Source organism: Mastigoproctus giganteus, chromosome 11 (genome assembly GCF_048544385.1).
Source record: "Mastigoproctus giganteus isolate SK-2022 chromosome 11, ASM4854438v1, whole genome shotgun sequence".
Taxonomy (NCBI): domain Eukaryota; kingdom Metazoa; phylum Arthropoda; class Arachnida; order Uropygi; family Thelyphonidae; genus Mastigoproctus; species Mastigoproctus giganteus.
Genome location: NC_143585.1, coordinates 64,969,015 through 64,982,686, shown reverse-complemented (window position 1 = coordinate 64,982,686; position 13,672 = coordinate 64,969,015). Strand labels below are relative to the sequence as shown.

The window sequence follows — 13,672 nt, the reverse complement described above, 5'->3', positions numbered from 1 at the left end:
ATCTCACAGGTGCCTAGTCTCCAGACTCTGTAATTTGCAAAACTTAAGCCTTTCTTTGTAAGAGCAACCCTTTGTTCCATTCACTAATCTTGTTGCCCTTCTATATACTCGTTCCAACAGCTCTACATCCTTCTTAAAATCAGGCCTCCAGACCTGTGTACAGTACTCTAGGTGTGGCCTGACCATTGCCTTGTACAAGGGGATAATCATCTCCTTATCCCTGCTAGAAAAATTCCTGTATATCATTGACAAGACACCATGAGCTGCTCTTGCAGACCATCTGTACTGCTCAGAAAACTTCATATCTGCTTGCACAATTACCCCCAGGTCCTTTTCATTCTCTACCACTGTCAGTGTGGTACCACAGAGTTGATAGGTTACTCTGGGATTACTGCTTCCTATATGTAGTACTTTACATTTGTCAATGATAAACCTTATTTTCCATCTCTCAGCACCTCTCCTCAACTGTTCTAGATCCTGTTGCAACAGTGTACTGTCATTAGTGTCTTTAACAACCCTGCCAACCTTCATATCATCTGCAAACTTGGACATTAAGCTTGATATACGATCATCAATATCATTTATAAATACGGAAAACAACAATGGACCCAACACTGAACCCTGAGGGACTCCACTAATAACCTTAGTCCACGATGAGCAGTGTACATTGATTACCACTCTCTGTCTTCTCCCACTCAACCATCCCTTTATTCATAGCAGCAATTTGCCTCCAGTGCCACACTGCTCCAATTTGTGCAGCAGTCTTCCATGTGCAACAGTATCAAAAGCCTTTCTAAGATCCAAATATATAATATCAAAGTTATTCCCTGCATCCAGTTCTTTTGTGACTGCATCATAGTATCCAATCAAATTTGTCAGGCAAGACTTTCCCTTAACAAACCCATGCTGTGTTTGAGCTATAATTGAAGTCTTGTCTAGATCAGTGCTTCTCAAAGTGGGCGATATCGCCCCTTGGGGGGCGTTTGAATTATCCATGGGGGTGTTAGGCATGAAAGGGGGTGACAGGGGGCGGATGGAACAACATCAATGATTGGCAGTTACAAGGGTTTTATGGCTTGTTTAAAAAATGCTGTGCCAATTATTACTGTTCATTGTTGTGTCATTTACCGTCAGCATTTAGTTGCGAAAAAACTTGGTGATCAACTGCACAATTCTCTACAAACTTATTACTGCTATAAACAAAATTAAAGCACATTCTTTGAATGATCGTATATTTCGAAAGCTTTATGATCAAAACAGTGAAGATTTTGAACAATTTCTATTTCACTCCGAGGTTCGGTGGCTGTCAAAAGGCAACTGTCTCAACAGATTTTATGAACTCTTTGATACTGTTGTCGAGTTTTTTGAAGATAGGAACAATGACCTTAGTAATGACCTCAAGAAAATGAAAACTGATATTGCTTATTTTGCAGATTTATTTACTAGATTCAACTCAATGAACTTACATTTACAAGGACAAGATGTAACTCTTATTAAGGTGAAAACTCAAATTTTAGCATTTATTTCAAAATTGAAGCTTTTTATGTGCGATGTAGGATGACGTGAATTGTATAAATTTCCAAATTTGTTGGAAATAGAGAAAAAAGAAAAAATAGCTGATGTAACTCTACTAACATTTATTAATCATCTAGAAATGTTGCACAGAGATATGCAGGAAAGGTTCGAAGATCTCCTTAATTTGAAAATTCCAGATTGGGTTATAAATCCTTTTTTAAATAATGACGATGGTGAACGTTTTATAGAAGAAGAATTGATTGAGTTACAAAATTAAGTTGAACTGAGGCCAAAATTTCAAAATTCATATCAGGAATTTTGGTTACAAAAGAAAATCCCTGACCATTATCCTGCATTGTGGGGAATTGTAAAAAAATTACTTATTTCTTTTCCAACATCATATCTATTCAAAACCGGTTTCAGTGCTGCATCTCAATTGCTGACAAAACAAATAAATTGTCTGGATGTTGTTAAAAGTGGTGATTTACAACTTCTACTTACAGATAATAAACCTAATATTGATAAGCTAATAAATCTCCACCAAGCTCATCCATCGCATTAAATATTAAAATATAATTAACTATTTCCATTAATATCATGACTTATTTATGTAATTAACTTTAATTTTTATGTCTTAATTTAAGTGACTATAACTGACTTTATTTATGTAGTTGTAATTTTTTACGAAGAAGGATTAAAGTGCAGTAAATAGTTTTCTTTATAATTCACACACATACATGCAGGGCTGCATTTACGTTTTTGGAGGCAAACAGACAAATATTCATTTCAGTTATTTAGCTTCACTTTATATTGGTGGGCCAAAAAAAAGCCCTGGTGAGGGCTTTTTTTTAGGGGGGCGGTGATCCAAAAAAGTTTGAGAAGCATGGTCTAGATGATCCTGCAGTGCTTCTTTAACCAGTGCCTCCATTAATTTTCCTGGAACAGAAGTTAAACTCACAGGTCTATAATTACTTGTGTCAGCCTGATCCTCCTTTGTGAATTGGGGTCACATTAGCACATCTCCAGTCTATGGGTACCTCCCTTGAGTCCAAGGAAGCTCTCATAATTATGGCTAAGGGTTTGCATACTTCTTTTGCCGCCTCCTTTAATATAACTGGATAGATTCCATCCACCCCAGGTGCCTTTCTTGTGTTTATCTTCAACAATTTCTCCTCCACTTTACTCTCAGTTGTTACAAGATTATCTAGCTTACTGCCAGGGTTTACTTCACCTCTGGCATTCCCCTCCCTAATTAACTCCTCATGTGTGAATGTCGATGCAAAATATTCATTCAGTTTGTTAGCTACCTGAGCAGGATCATCAACAGTTGAACCATCGATATGATGTGGACCAATCTGATTCATCCCCTTCCTTCTAGAGTTTACATAAGTAAAGAACCCTTTGCTGTTTTTCTTTGCATCCTTTGCCAAAGATTTCTCGTAATCTTCCTTTGCCTGCCTAACCTCCTTTGTAACTTGGTTACAGACCAGCTTATATCTATCATAGGCTTCTGTGTCACATGTTAATTTATATGTATCCCATGCATTTTTCTTCTTTGTCACATGTCTAATTAGTTCATCTGACATCCATTTAGGCCTAAATCTTGAACAATATTTCTTAGTTGGCATGAAAAGCCTAGTGGCTTCCAAGATTAATTCTTTGAATGCTTCCCATTTTGAATTTGCTGTTGGTAACATCATCATCAGTTGGTTCCACCGTATAGAATTTAAATATTGTCTCAGACCACCCTAGTCACCTTTACGAAAGCAAAAACCCTTCCCTTTACCCTTGATGGTAGTTACCTCTTTGAGTAAATCCCACTTCAGCACACTGTGATCACTGCCATCTAGTGGTTCCTTTATCTGCAGATTCTTGATGCATGAAGAATCACTACTGATAATCAGATCAAGAGTATTACTCCCTCTAATTGCCTCCTGAACATGCCGATGTAGAAAACAGTCATCCAATAAATCCACAAAAGCCTTGCTAGTGTGCGAGTGACCAACCCACAAATTCCAGTCAATATCTGGGAAATTAAAATCCCCCATTATAAGACACTCTAATTTACTGGCCCACTCTATTTCTCTGCACAATTGCTCATTATACTCATCAGATTCATTAGGCCTGTAACACACACACTTACTCTCATTTTTCCTTTCGCAGTGCTTATGTAAAACCCAACCAGACTCAACATTGCATTTTTCTCCAACGTCAATTGGATGCACTTCCTTATATTTTATGTGTTTCTTAACTAACAGCATAACCCCTCCTCCCTTTCTGTCCTGTCTATCCTTTCTGTACACATTGTACTCCCCAAATTCCAGTTCTGTACTTCTTATATCTGTGTGACACCATGTCTCTGATATCCCACAATATCTGCCTTTGATGTCTTGACTAGCACTTCAAGCTCATTGAATTTATTAACTATACTCCTAGCATTGGTGTACACGCAAATATACATGCACCTGTTTTTACTCTTAGTTACCTAACACAGCCCATGTATTTACTTGTTCCACTGGGGCTTCCTTAGCCAGGTGGGAAGGAGCAGCAGTGCGTAGCACACGCTTCGTGATTGGACCGGGGTTCGATCCCGTCACCACCAAATACGGAGGATGTTGAAAGGTCAGGGAATAATTACCACATATCCCGGAGCAATATGGCCTTAGTTGCTAATGCTCCTAAAAAAAATATATATATATATATATATATATATATATCCGCTATCTATTCTTTTCCTTTCTATTATATAAGCTGGTTAAGCTTGCATTATGTCAGTGGTGTGGCTCTGATTAAGAGTGCTGTCTGTTCTATAGATTATTTTTCGCTGCATAAGGACCACCGCCATGCAAATCCTCTGCATTGGTTGATCTATCGGAGAATGGAGGGGTGGTATGGTTCTTCGATATTTCTGCCTTTGCGATGATTTGTATGGAGATTGAAATGCAGCGATTCCATGACCATTATTGGCCTCGTGGTCCTCAGTCGATATGGGGCATGATGGTCAGTCTATTATTTTGATATTTTAGTTTTTTGGTAGTTTCTTTAACCCTTTTTTGGTGATATTTCACGTCTTTTGGAACTGGTACCTTCAAGGGCGGTACCGCTAAATTATTTATAATTGGCATTATTTAAATTTATATCGTTTTTTATTAATTGGGTTTAATGACTTAATTGACTAAATTATACAGGGGATTATCGACTACCTTTTTGTTCTATTATCTCTACTTTCCCTTCCCTGTTTGTTTATTTTATATTATTTTGCGTTTCATTTCGCTCTGCATTATTGCCGTACTACTGGCTGATGATTTTATTTAAATATCATATTTATTTTAATTATCAGATATATATATATATATATATATATATATATATGATGCATAAAAGCAAGCTTATATAGCATCAGCCAATCCAAAAAAAAGAGAAAAACCTTCCCCATTTCACCTATCCATTCACTGCAAATGTTTGTCCAGTTCTGCCTGGAATGTATTTAAGTTTTGACCTCCACTACAACTGATGGAAGTTCGTTCCAACTATCAATCACCCGCTTGCTAAAGGCAAATTTCTGCACATCTATTCTACAATTGTCTTTCCTCAATTTGAAGTTATGTCCCCCTCAGGTGAGTAATCTTAGCCAGAGGAAGAATCCCATCAGCATTGAGCTTGCTTAAACCATTCAAGGCCTTATTCACCTCAATTAGATCACCTTGCATTAGGTGCCTAGTCTCCAGAATCTGCACCAATTTGAACCATTTTTAACCAATGTAGCAAAGCATTGATTGAGTTATGCATGAAACTCACTTCCCAGTATTTGTTGTGGTCTGTATTTACAAGCCCAAGTGTTTACAATTAAGCAATGATAGGTTCAGTAAATTTGATGACCACAGATCTGCACTGTGGTCATTTCAATAAACTGCCTACTAGCTTGTCATGCTTTGCAGCCAGTAGAATTTCAGTTGCCATGACTAAATTATGTGGTCTTCCACCATTAATGGATTACCAGACCTTGGAGGTGCAAGTGTACTCAAGATAGAACAAGCTTCCTTAATGACAAGTTGCCTAGAGAAGCAGTTATTTTAAGCAGTTAGCATCATTGAATAATTGCTGAATCATTTGATGTACATTTTGCTTTTGAAACAAATATAGAGTAGATTTTTGGTGCTATTTGTTTAAAAACTTTCTTCACTACAAGTTTAACTCTAGATAACTGGTGGTCAAGACAGTTTGTTCTATCTTGAGTATACTCAAACCTCCAAGATCTGGTAATCCATTAATGTTACCACCCATTTTCTGGCAGTTTTTAGGGAAATGGGTAAATCCAGTAAACAACTTAAGAACCGTCAACTTTAGTTCTAGGGAAGCTCCAGCATACATTGCCCAAACAATGTATGTTGGAGCTTCCATCCACCTAATATTCCCAGTTGTCACGTGCACCTGGATATAAATTTGTGTTATATCAGAATCTCCCATATTTATATCTATTTTAATAGTAGATTTAACCTGCATTTGCCTTTAAATATCCTGAAGTGGCCAGGAGGATTGCAATGTTCCAAATACAGAAATAGGTCAACATATTTATCATACAATATGCACATCTATTGAACAACAGGTTGTTCAAGAAAGTAGGCAGTGAAGCTTTGGTGATGCAATTTGATGAAGAAATCAGAGTGATGCTGCTTAAATCTTTGTAGACAGTGAAGATAGGGGTTGCAAAGCATGCAGGAGCAGCAGTGTGTAGCACACGCTTCTTGATTAGACCGGGGTTAGAGCCCGTGACCACCAAATATGGAGGATGCGGAAAGGTTAGGGAATGACCACCACATATCCCTGGAGCGATATGGCCTTAGTTGTTAATGCTTCTAAAAACCAAATAACAACAACAGCAAAGCATACTGCATATTATGTTTCTGTTAGTGTAGCACACATTTGTAGCACCATGCAGTTCTGTGTACAATAAATTACAGTATAGAAATGATTTTTTTATTTAACATTTACTTAATTATAACATGACTGCCCAAGTGCTGAAAACTCTAAGTTCCAGGATGGTTCTGGGTTCCAACGTTGCTAAATGTTGAGATTTGGCTGTGTCAAGACCACAGCATATACAGTAAACCCCCGCTATTCATGGTATCTGTATTCGCGATCGCCGATTTAATATAAAATGAAACCTAAAAAAATGTGAATTTTAAAGCGCTATGAATATTTTCCGCCATAAAAAAACATGGGCGTGGCTAAAATGATCTTTCCCGGTCAAAACAGTGCTCAGTGGGTGGGTTGGGGGCGAGGGGTGACAAAATCGCGAGCGTGGATGTTTCTCGCTAATCCTTGTTCAGTATGTGTTATGCGCTTGTCATGGAAGATTTCGTCGTTTGCTTTTAATTTATATGCTTATAAATTGAATAAATTTATCAATTTATAAATTGATATGCTTACAAAAATGATAAATGTACCATTTTGCAGTGTAAAACAGACTTTTTCGAGTGTGTTAACGGAAGAAAGGACTTTATTGTGGACAAGTTCTTTCTAACCCCTACAAAATTATGGCTACAAATAACAAGAGAAATGTGAAAATATCAAAGGTGATGATGACATTAGTGAATAAAATTGAGTTATTAGATAAAATTTCTAATAGTAAAAGTGTCTCCTCAGTGGCAAAACATTATAAAATCAATGAGTCAACGGTATGATCAATCAAAAAATCGGAAGAAAAAATCCGCCGTAGTGTCCGTGAAAACGCGCTAATTGCTTCAAAAATTTGCTCTGTAACTCGTGATGTTAAATTAGAAAAAAATGGAAAAGGCTTTAAATCTGTGGATAGAAGACCGAACTCAAAATAAACTTCCGTTAAGTTCACTCATCATTCGTGAAAAGGCAAAACTCCTTTATCAACACTTTAGCGAAACAGGTGATAGCACTGGTGGGATAAGTTTTTTTGATAGCAAAGGCGCTGGTTTGAAAGATTTGTTTGAAATTTCTAATAAATATTACATTTAATATTAAATTGTTTCTTATTTCCATTTTGATGCCTTATGCTTGCATTTCACTACGTACTGTCTATGTACATAGTCATATTATGAAGGTACATATAATACATACATAGACAAAATTTTAGACTAGTTTTTCTTATATATTTCATACTTTGAAATGGAACCCCTTTATTACTATGGGAGCCATAACTCAGTATTCGCGTTTTCGGTATTCGCGACATTTCTCAGGAATGTAACCCCTGCGAATAGCGGGGGTTTACTGTACTCATAACAGTTGATCTTATTGGCTGAAAAATACATAGATGGATAAAAATAGTCCCCAATATACCGATCTGTCAGTTTTTTTTTCAGTGTCTGTATAGCTTTCCTGTATTAAAGTAATCATACTCATATCTAGCTAGCACCTCATCTCATTGAGAAATTTAAGGCCTTGAATGGAGTGAGTAAGCTGAATGTGAATGGCATTCTTCCTTTTGCGGCGCCTCCGTAGCCAGGTGGGAAGGAGCAGCAGTGCGTAGCACATGCTTCTTGATTAGACCGGGGTTCGAGCCCGTCACCACCAAATACGGAGGATGCGGAAAGGTCAGGGAATGACCACCGCATATCCCAGAGCAATATGGCCTTAGTTGCTAATGCTCCTAAAAACAAAACAAACAAACAGAACAAACAACAACAACTTCTTTTTGCTGAGACTATAGCAAGAGGAAGAATGCCATTCGTGATGAAGCATAAATTTCAGTTGAGGAAGTGTACAGAAGTGCCTTCAGCCAGCAGGTGGTTGATTGTTGGAGTAGGCTTCCATCTGTTGTTGTGGAAGTGTGAATAAATTAAAGGATGAACAAGATAAATTCTTGGAGAGTAAGGATGGGTGAAGAGAGTGTGTGCATTTGTTTCTTTTCTTTTTTTTTTTTTTTTCCTGATTTGTATAAGCTTGGCTTTTTGCATCATTTACTACCACCACCACCACTAATACTAACTATTTATCCCAAATGTTACCTTCAACACATATAAAGCTACTAGAAAGTGGCTCTCCTCAGCGTTCTACTCTTCTTACCTGATTCGCATTAGCAGAGACATATGATGCAAGAAAGCAAGCTTATAGAGCATCAGCAAAAAAAAAAAAAAAAAAAAACTTCCCATTTCACCCATTCATTCACTCCAAAAGTTTATCCACTTCTTCCTTGAATTTATTTAAGCTATCAACCTCCAGAACGACAGATGGGAGTTTGTTTGTTCCATCAATCAAATACCCGGTGGCTTAAACCAATTTCTGTACATCTATTCTACAACTGTCTTTCCTCAATTTGAATTTATGCCCCCTCAGGTGTGGAATCTGTGCAAGAGGAAGAATCCCATCAGCATTGAGCTTGCTCAAACCATTCAAGGCCTTTTACACTTCAATCAGATCACTTCTGATTCTTGCAGGTGCCTAGTCTTCAGATGCTGCAATTTGCAGAACTTTGTTCCCCTCACCAATCTCGTTGCTCTTCTGCACCCGCTCCAGCAACTCTACACCCTTCCTAAAATGGTGCCTCCAGACCTGTACACAGTACTCATGGTGTGGCCTGACCATTGCCTTGTATAATGGGATAATCACCTCCTTGTCTCTGCTAGCAAAATTCCTATATATCATTGACAAGACTCCATGACCTGCTCTGGCAGCCCTTTTGTATTGCTCAGAAACTTCATATCTGACTGCACAATAATCCCCAGGTCTTTTTCATTCTTCACTATCCTGAGTGTAGTACCACACAGTTGGTACATTTCTCTGGGGTTACTGCTACCCATATTCAGTACTTTACATTTGTCAATGTTAAACTTCATTTGCTGCTTCTCAGCCCAACTTTTCTAGATCCTGTTGCAATAGCATATTGTCATTAGAGTCATTAATAACCCTGCCAATCTTTGTGTCATCTGCAAACTTCAATATTAAGCCTGATATACCTTCATAATATCATTGATAAATATACAAAACAACGTGGACCCAACACCAAACCCTGGGGGACTCCATTAATGACATTAGTCCACAAAGAGTAGCGTCCATTGATTACCACTCGCTATCTCCTCCCACTCAACCATCCTTTTATCTATTGTAGCAATTTGCCCTTAATGCCATACTGCTCCATTTTGTAGAGAAGTCTTCCAAGTGCAACAGTATCAAAAGCTTTCCTGATATCTAAGTATATGATATCAAAATTATTTTTTGCATCCATTTCCTTTGTGACTACATCATGGTATCCAATAAAATTGGTCAGATGATTACTGGACATAGCTCCTTAAATGCAAAATTATTTTATTTTAACCTCTCTGATGAGTGAGATGTGTCATTGTGGTGCCTTTGAGGATTTGGCTCCACTTTCTATTTATTTGCCAAAATAGCACTTTCTATAAGGAGAGCTAGTCTCTTATTCTTATGCTCTGTTTATCAAGATCACTCACTCTACATTATCTCTCAGACCAGTAACGTATTTCAGCTTTGCTTAATCATATCAGTATAATGCAGCATAAGAGAACACTAAACTAAAGTTATGCTTTTGGACTCTCACTAGCAATATATAATCCATTGAAATAATGTATGTAGACCCCTAAAATTCAAATCTGTAGCTAGTGATACTTTAACCGTTCTTATACTCATTATTGTCCTGATTAACATCATATGATTCATGTCTCTCCTGCCCTCTTTTATTTATTTATTTTTTTTTCATTTTTATTTTGTGGGGTTGGGGGGGAGGACCTTCTTGGAAATATTAACACTGTTGCTGCCTTTTAGGCTCTTGCTGTATGCAATATTTTTATTTTTGATTGTTCTACAATCAGTGATGTTGACATGTGGTCAGCCTCTTTGTAGCAATGTTGGAAAGCAGCAATTTTTCTTTAATTTTTTTTTCTTTTTAATTTGGTTTAATTTAATTATTATTATTATTTATTATTTATTTTCTTTATTTCTTTTTTTGGCTATTTCATTGTCTTAGTTGTCAAAAATAATAAGAAAAGGAGGACAAGGAAGAAGATTTTGTTAATTGTTAAGAAAATTGATTACTGCTTCCTGTTTGAAAAGTAGCCAGTCAAACATTTCAAAATAACCCACACTTAAATTCACAGACTCACCAATTGGCATTTGTACATGCTGTTTCCAGCACAGAGTTGAGTTAAAAGGGGGGAGATATGGACTTGCATTTTGGTTTTGCTCTACATTAAACATTTACAGACATGACATGATATGTGAAAAACTATCCAAGACATCTATACCCCTTCAAATGAAATTTTGAAACTGTTGAGAAGTCCATCAACCCTTTTCCCGTGTTCTTTTTTATACAAAAGGAAATCCTAGTAGGAATATATTGCTATAATAAAGCAACAAAAAAAAATTCAGGAAACAAATTCTGTTAAAAAAAATTATTCATAACTTGAGCAGTGATTACTACACTTCACAAGTTTGTAGCCCATAGTACATTTTGGTTTAACATGCCACATTGCTGAGAAAATTTTCTCAGTGATTACTTTGAAGATTATAATAAAATTCGAGGCATTACAACCAATTAATACTAATCAATGAAGGTAGTTAGAAAACTTAATGTATATTGCCTCACTCATGATAATGATCACTATGATAACAAATCGTTGGTTTTTTGGAATAGCAAAATCCAGAAATGTATCCTTCAACCAAATGCACTTTGTCAGACTTCACTTAAAGTAATGTTCAACAAAAGAAGGCAAGTTGCACTTGAAAAAAAGTAATCTTTTTGGTCTTTTACAGTTCACACAAAACAATGGACTGCTCATGATTTTCTGCACTTAGGGTGACTATATATGCTTTTATGTATAAATTTAGTGTTAACCTGGATAAAAAAAGTGAGCTTCATGAATTGAAACTGTTTATATTATCTTAGATTTCTGTTTTTTGAGGAAACATTTTTATTTATTTACAGATAAGTTTTTTCGATTGATTTTGCAGTCGACATAAATAGGAGAAATTTAATTATGATTTGTAAAGGATGCATCAGACGATGGCGTCTTTGGATTCGTCCTGTTGTTATGACTGTCTATGGTTTGATTATCATTGTGCTTTTGCCACTTTGCAGCTGGTATTTTAAAAAGAGAGGTGCTAGGCCTACAGATCAAGCATGGTTTAGTGGAGGAATTTTTGTTTTAATGGCACTTCCTATCACATTTTGGGAAATAACACAACATTTAGTCCATTATACTAAACCACATCTTCAGAAACACATTATTAGGTAAGGCAGGCCATTTTTGACAGTATAATGATGTATTTCTATATTTTCACTATTTAAATTATTTATTTAAATAATTAAATAAACAATTTTTTTAAATTTAATATATTTTAATTGTTACCATACAAATTATAGCTTTTCTTATTACTGAAAAGTAAAACAACCTGTTGTACATGGATTTGGTTTCTTCGAGGATAAAAGCAATTTAAGAAATATGCTTTCTAAGAGTTTTATTAAAGAATTAATGTGATATATGAATAAGAGTAATTAAATACATTAATTGTTACCAAATGAATTTTATCATGTATAAAGTATTATATTATTATAAGTAAGTTAAACTTCCATAAAACAGTAGTTTTTAATAATTGAAGAAAAGTAATTTCTGGCTTCTGTGTTCAATTTTGTATCTGGCCTAATTGAGAAAGATTGAAAGCTGTGTTGAGACTATTTAGTTCTATACCCTGAATGAACTAAGTTGACTCCTGCCATGTACGTTTGGTCCCAGCTTTCAATCTTTCTTGATTAGGCTTGATTACAGGATTCAATATGGAATCTATAATTATCACTAATTATTCAATATTTCTGTTGTGTGGCAGTTTTATTGTTATTTATTTCTTTTTAAACACCACAAATATGAAATATATTAGAATCTATAGTACTTATTACCAACATAGGTTGAAGGCTGAGAAGACAGAAGATACTTATTGACAATCAACTTAAATAGCTGTAGAATATAATTTTCAGGAAATGAATGCAAAGGAAGGATGTTCCAAAAAAAAAAAAGTAAAAGGGACAAATGAGGAAGAAGTAAAGTTGGTTCTGTGAGTTTGGAGTTGGAAAGTGAATAGATGCTGACTGGTTGCAACTTGTGTTTGGGGTAGTTTGGAAGCGTGGGGATTACAGATGCAAATTCAGAACAGTGTAAAAATGGAATTCAGAACATGGAATTATCTGAAGAAAAGGCATTCAGGAGAAGCTGTGAGACAGAGATGAGAGAATTTTTAAGAGATGGATCATTAACTAACTTGATAGCCCTCTTTTGAATGAAGTCCAGAAGCTTGAGAGAGGTTTGGGGATACCACTCCATATGTGGGAACAATATTCCATGGAAAGGTGGATTTGAGATTTGTACATAGCCAGTAGTTGTTAAGAAAAAAATAATGCCAAGAGTAAAAAAAGAAAACTGTTTGTTTTTTTTTAATCAGAATAGGCAATATTTGTGACATGCTTATGCCAAGAGAGATTAGATGTTGGGATCATATGTCTCTATTAATCCCTAATAGAGACATATGATTCTGTCTATAAATTGGAGTGTCACTGAAGAGAAGAGCAGTAGACCTTTTTGAGAAATAAGACAAGACTGAGTTTTAGAAGGTTTGGAGTTAAACTAAGTTATCTTTGTTCCATTGGGAGGATTACATGGAAGTTGCACTAATTTATGAAATTAATTCTGGATTTTGAAGCTGTTGTGCAGGGAAGGTTTCTCAAACTGGAAGGTGGAATGTAGTGTACCCTCTTCAACAAAACAATAGATAGGGGGGGGCGCCTCCGTAGCCAGGTGGGAAGGAGCAGCAGTGCGTAGCACACGCTTCTTGATTAGACCGGGGTTCGAGCCCGTCACCACCAAATACGGAGATGCGGAAAGGTCAGGGAATGACCACCGCATATCACGGAGCAATATGGCCTTAGTTGCTAATGCTCCTAAAAAACCAAATAACAAAACAAAAACAACAATAGATAGGGTTTCCAGTCACTGAAGAAGATCATTAATATACAAGAGGAAAAGAGAGGAAGAAAGAACTGAACCTCAACAAATGTCAGCATTAGCAGAGAAGTTAGACTGAGCCACTTACCATCACCTGCACTCAGTGGCCAGAGAGAAAACTGGATATCCAATTGCAAAAAACAGTGAACAATCCAAAAGATGAGACCTTTATGCAA

At 36.3% G+C, this 13,672-nt stretch overlaps 1 protein-coding gene across 3 annotated transcripts in view; it reads left to right on the top strand.

Annotated features, from left to right (window-relative positions):
• The window catches only part of LOC150078072 (transmembrane protein 184C-like), a 146,541-nt gene that overhangs the window by 37,167 nt on the left and 95,702 nt on the right, over window positions 1–13,672 (top strand). For all 3 annotated transcript variants that reach the window (XM_090385285.1, XM_090385286.1, XM_090385287.1), the window contains exon 3: window positions 11,455–11,734. In XM_090385285.1, coding sequence (XP_090241411.1) covers window positions 11,481–11,734 — 254 coding nt within the window. In that variant the 5' untranslated portion in view covers window positions 11,455–11,480. The remainder of the gene's footprint in view (window positions 1–11,454; window positions 11,735–13,672) is intronic.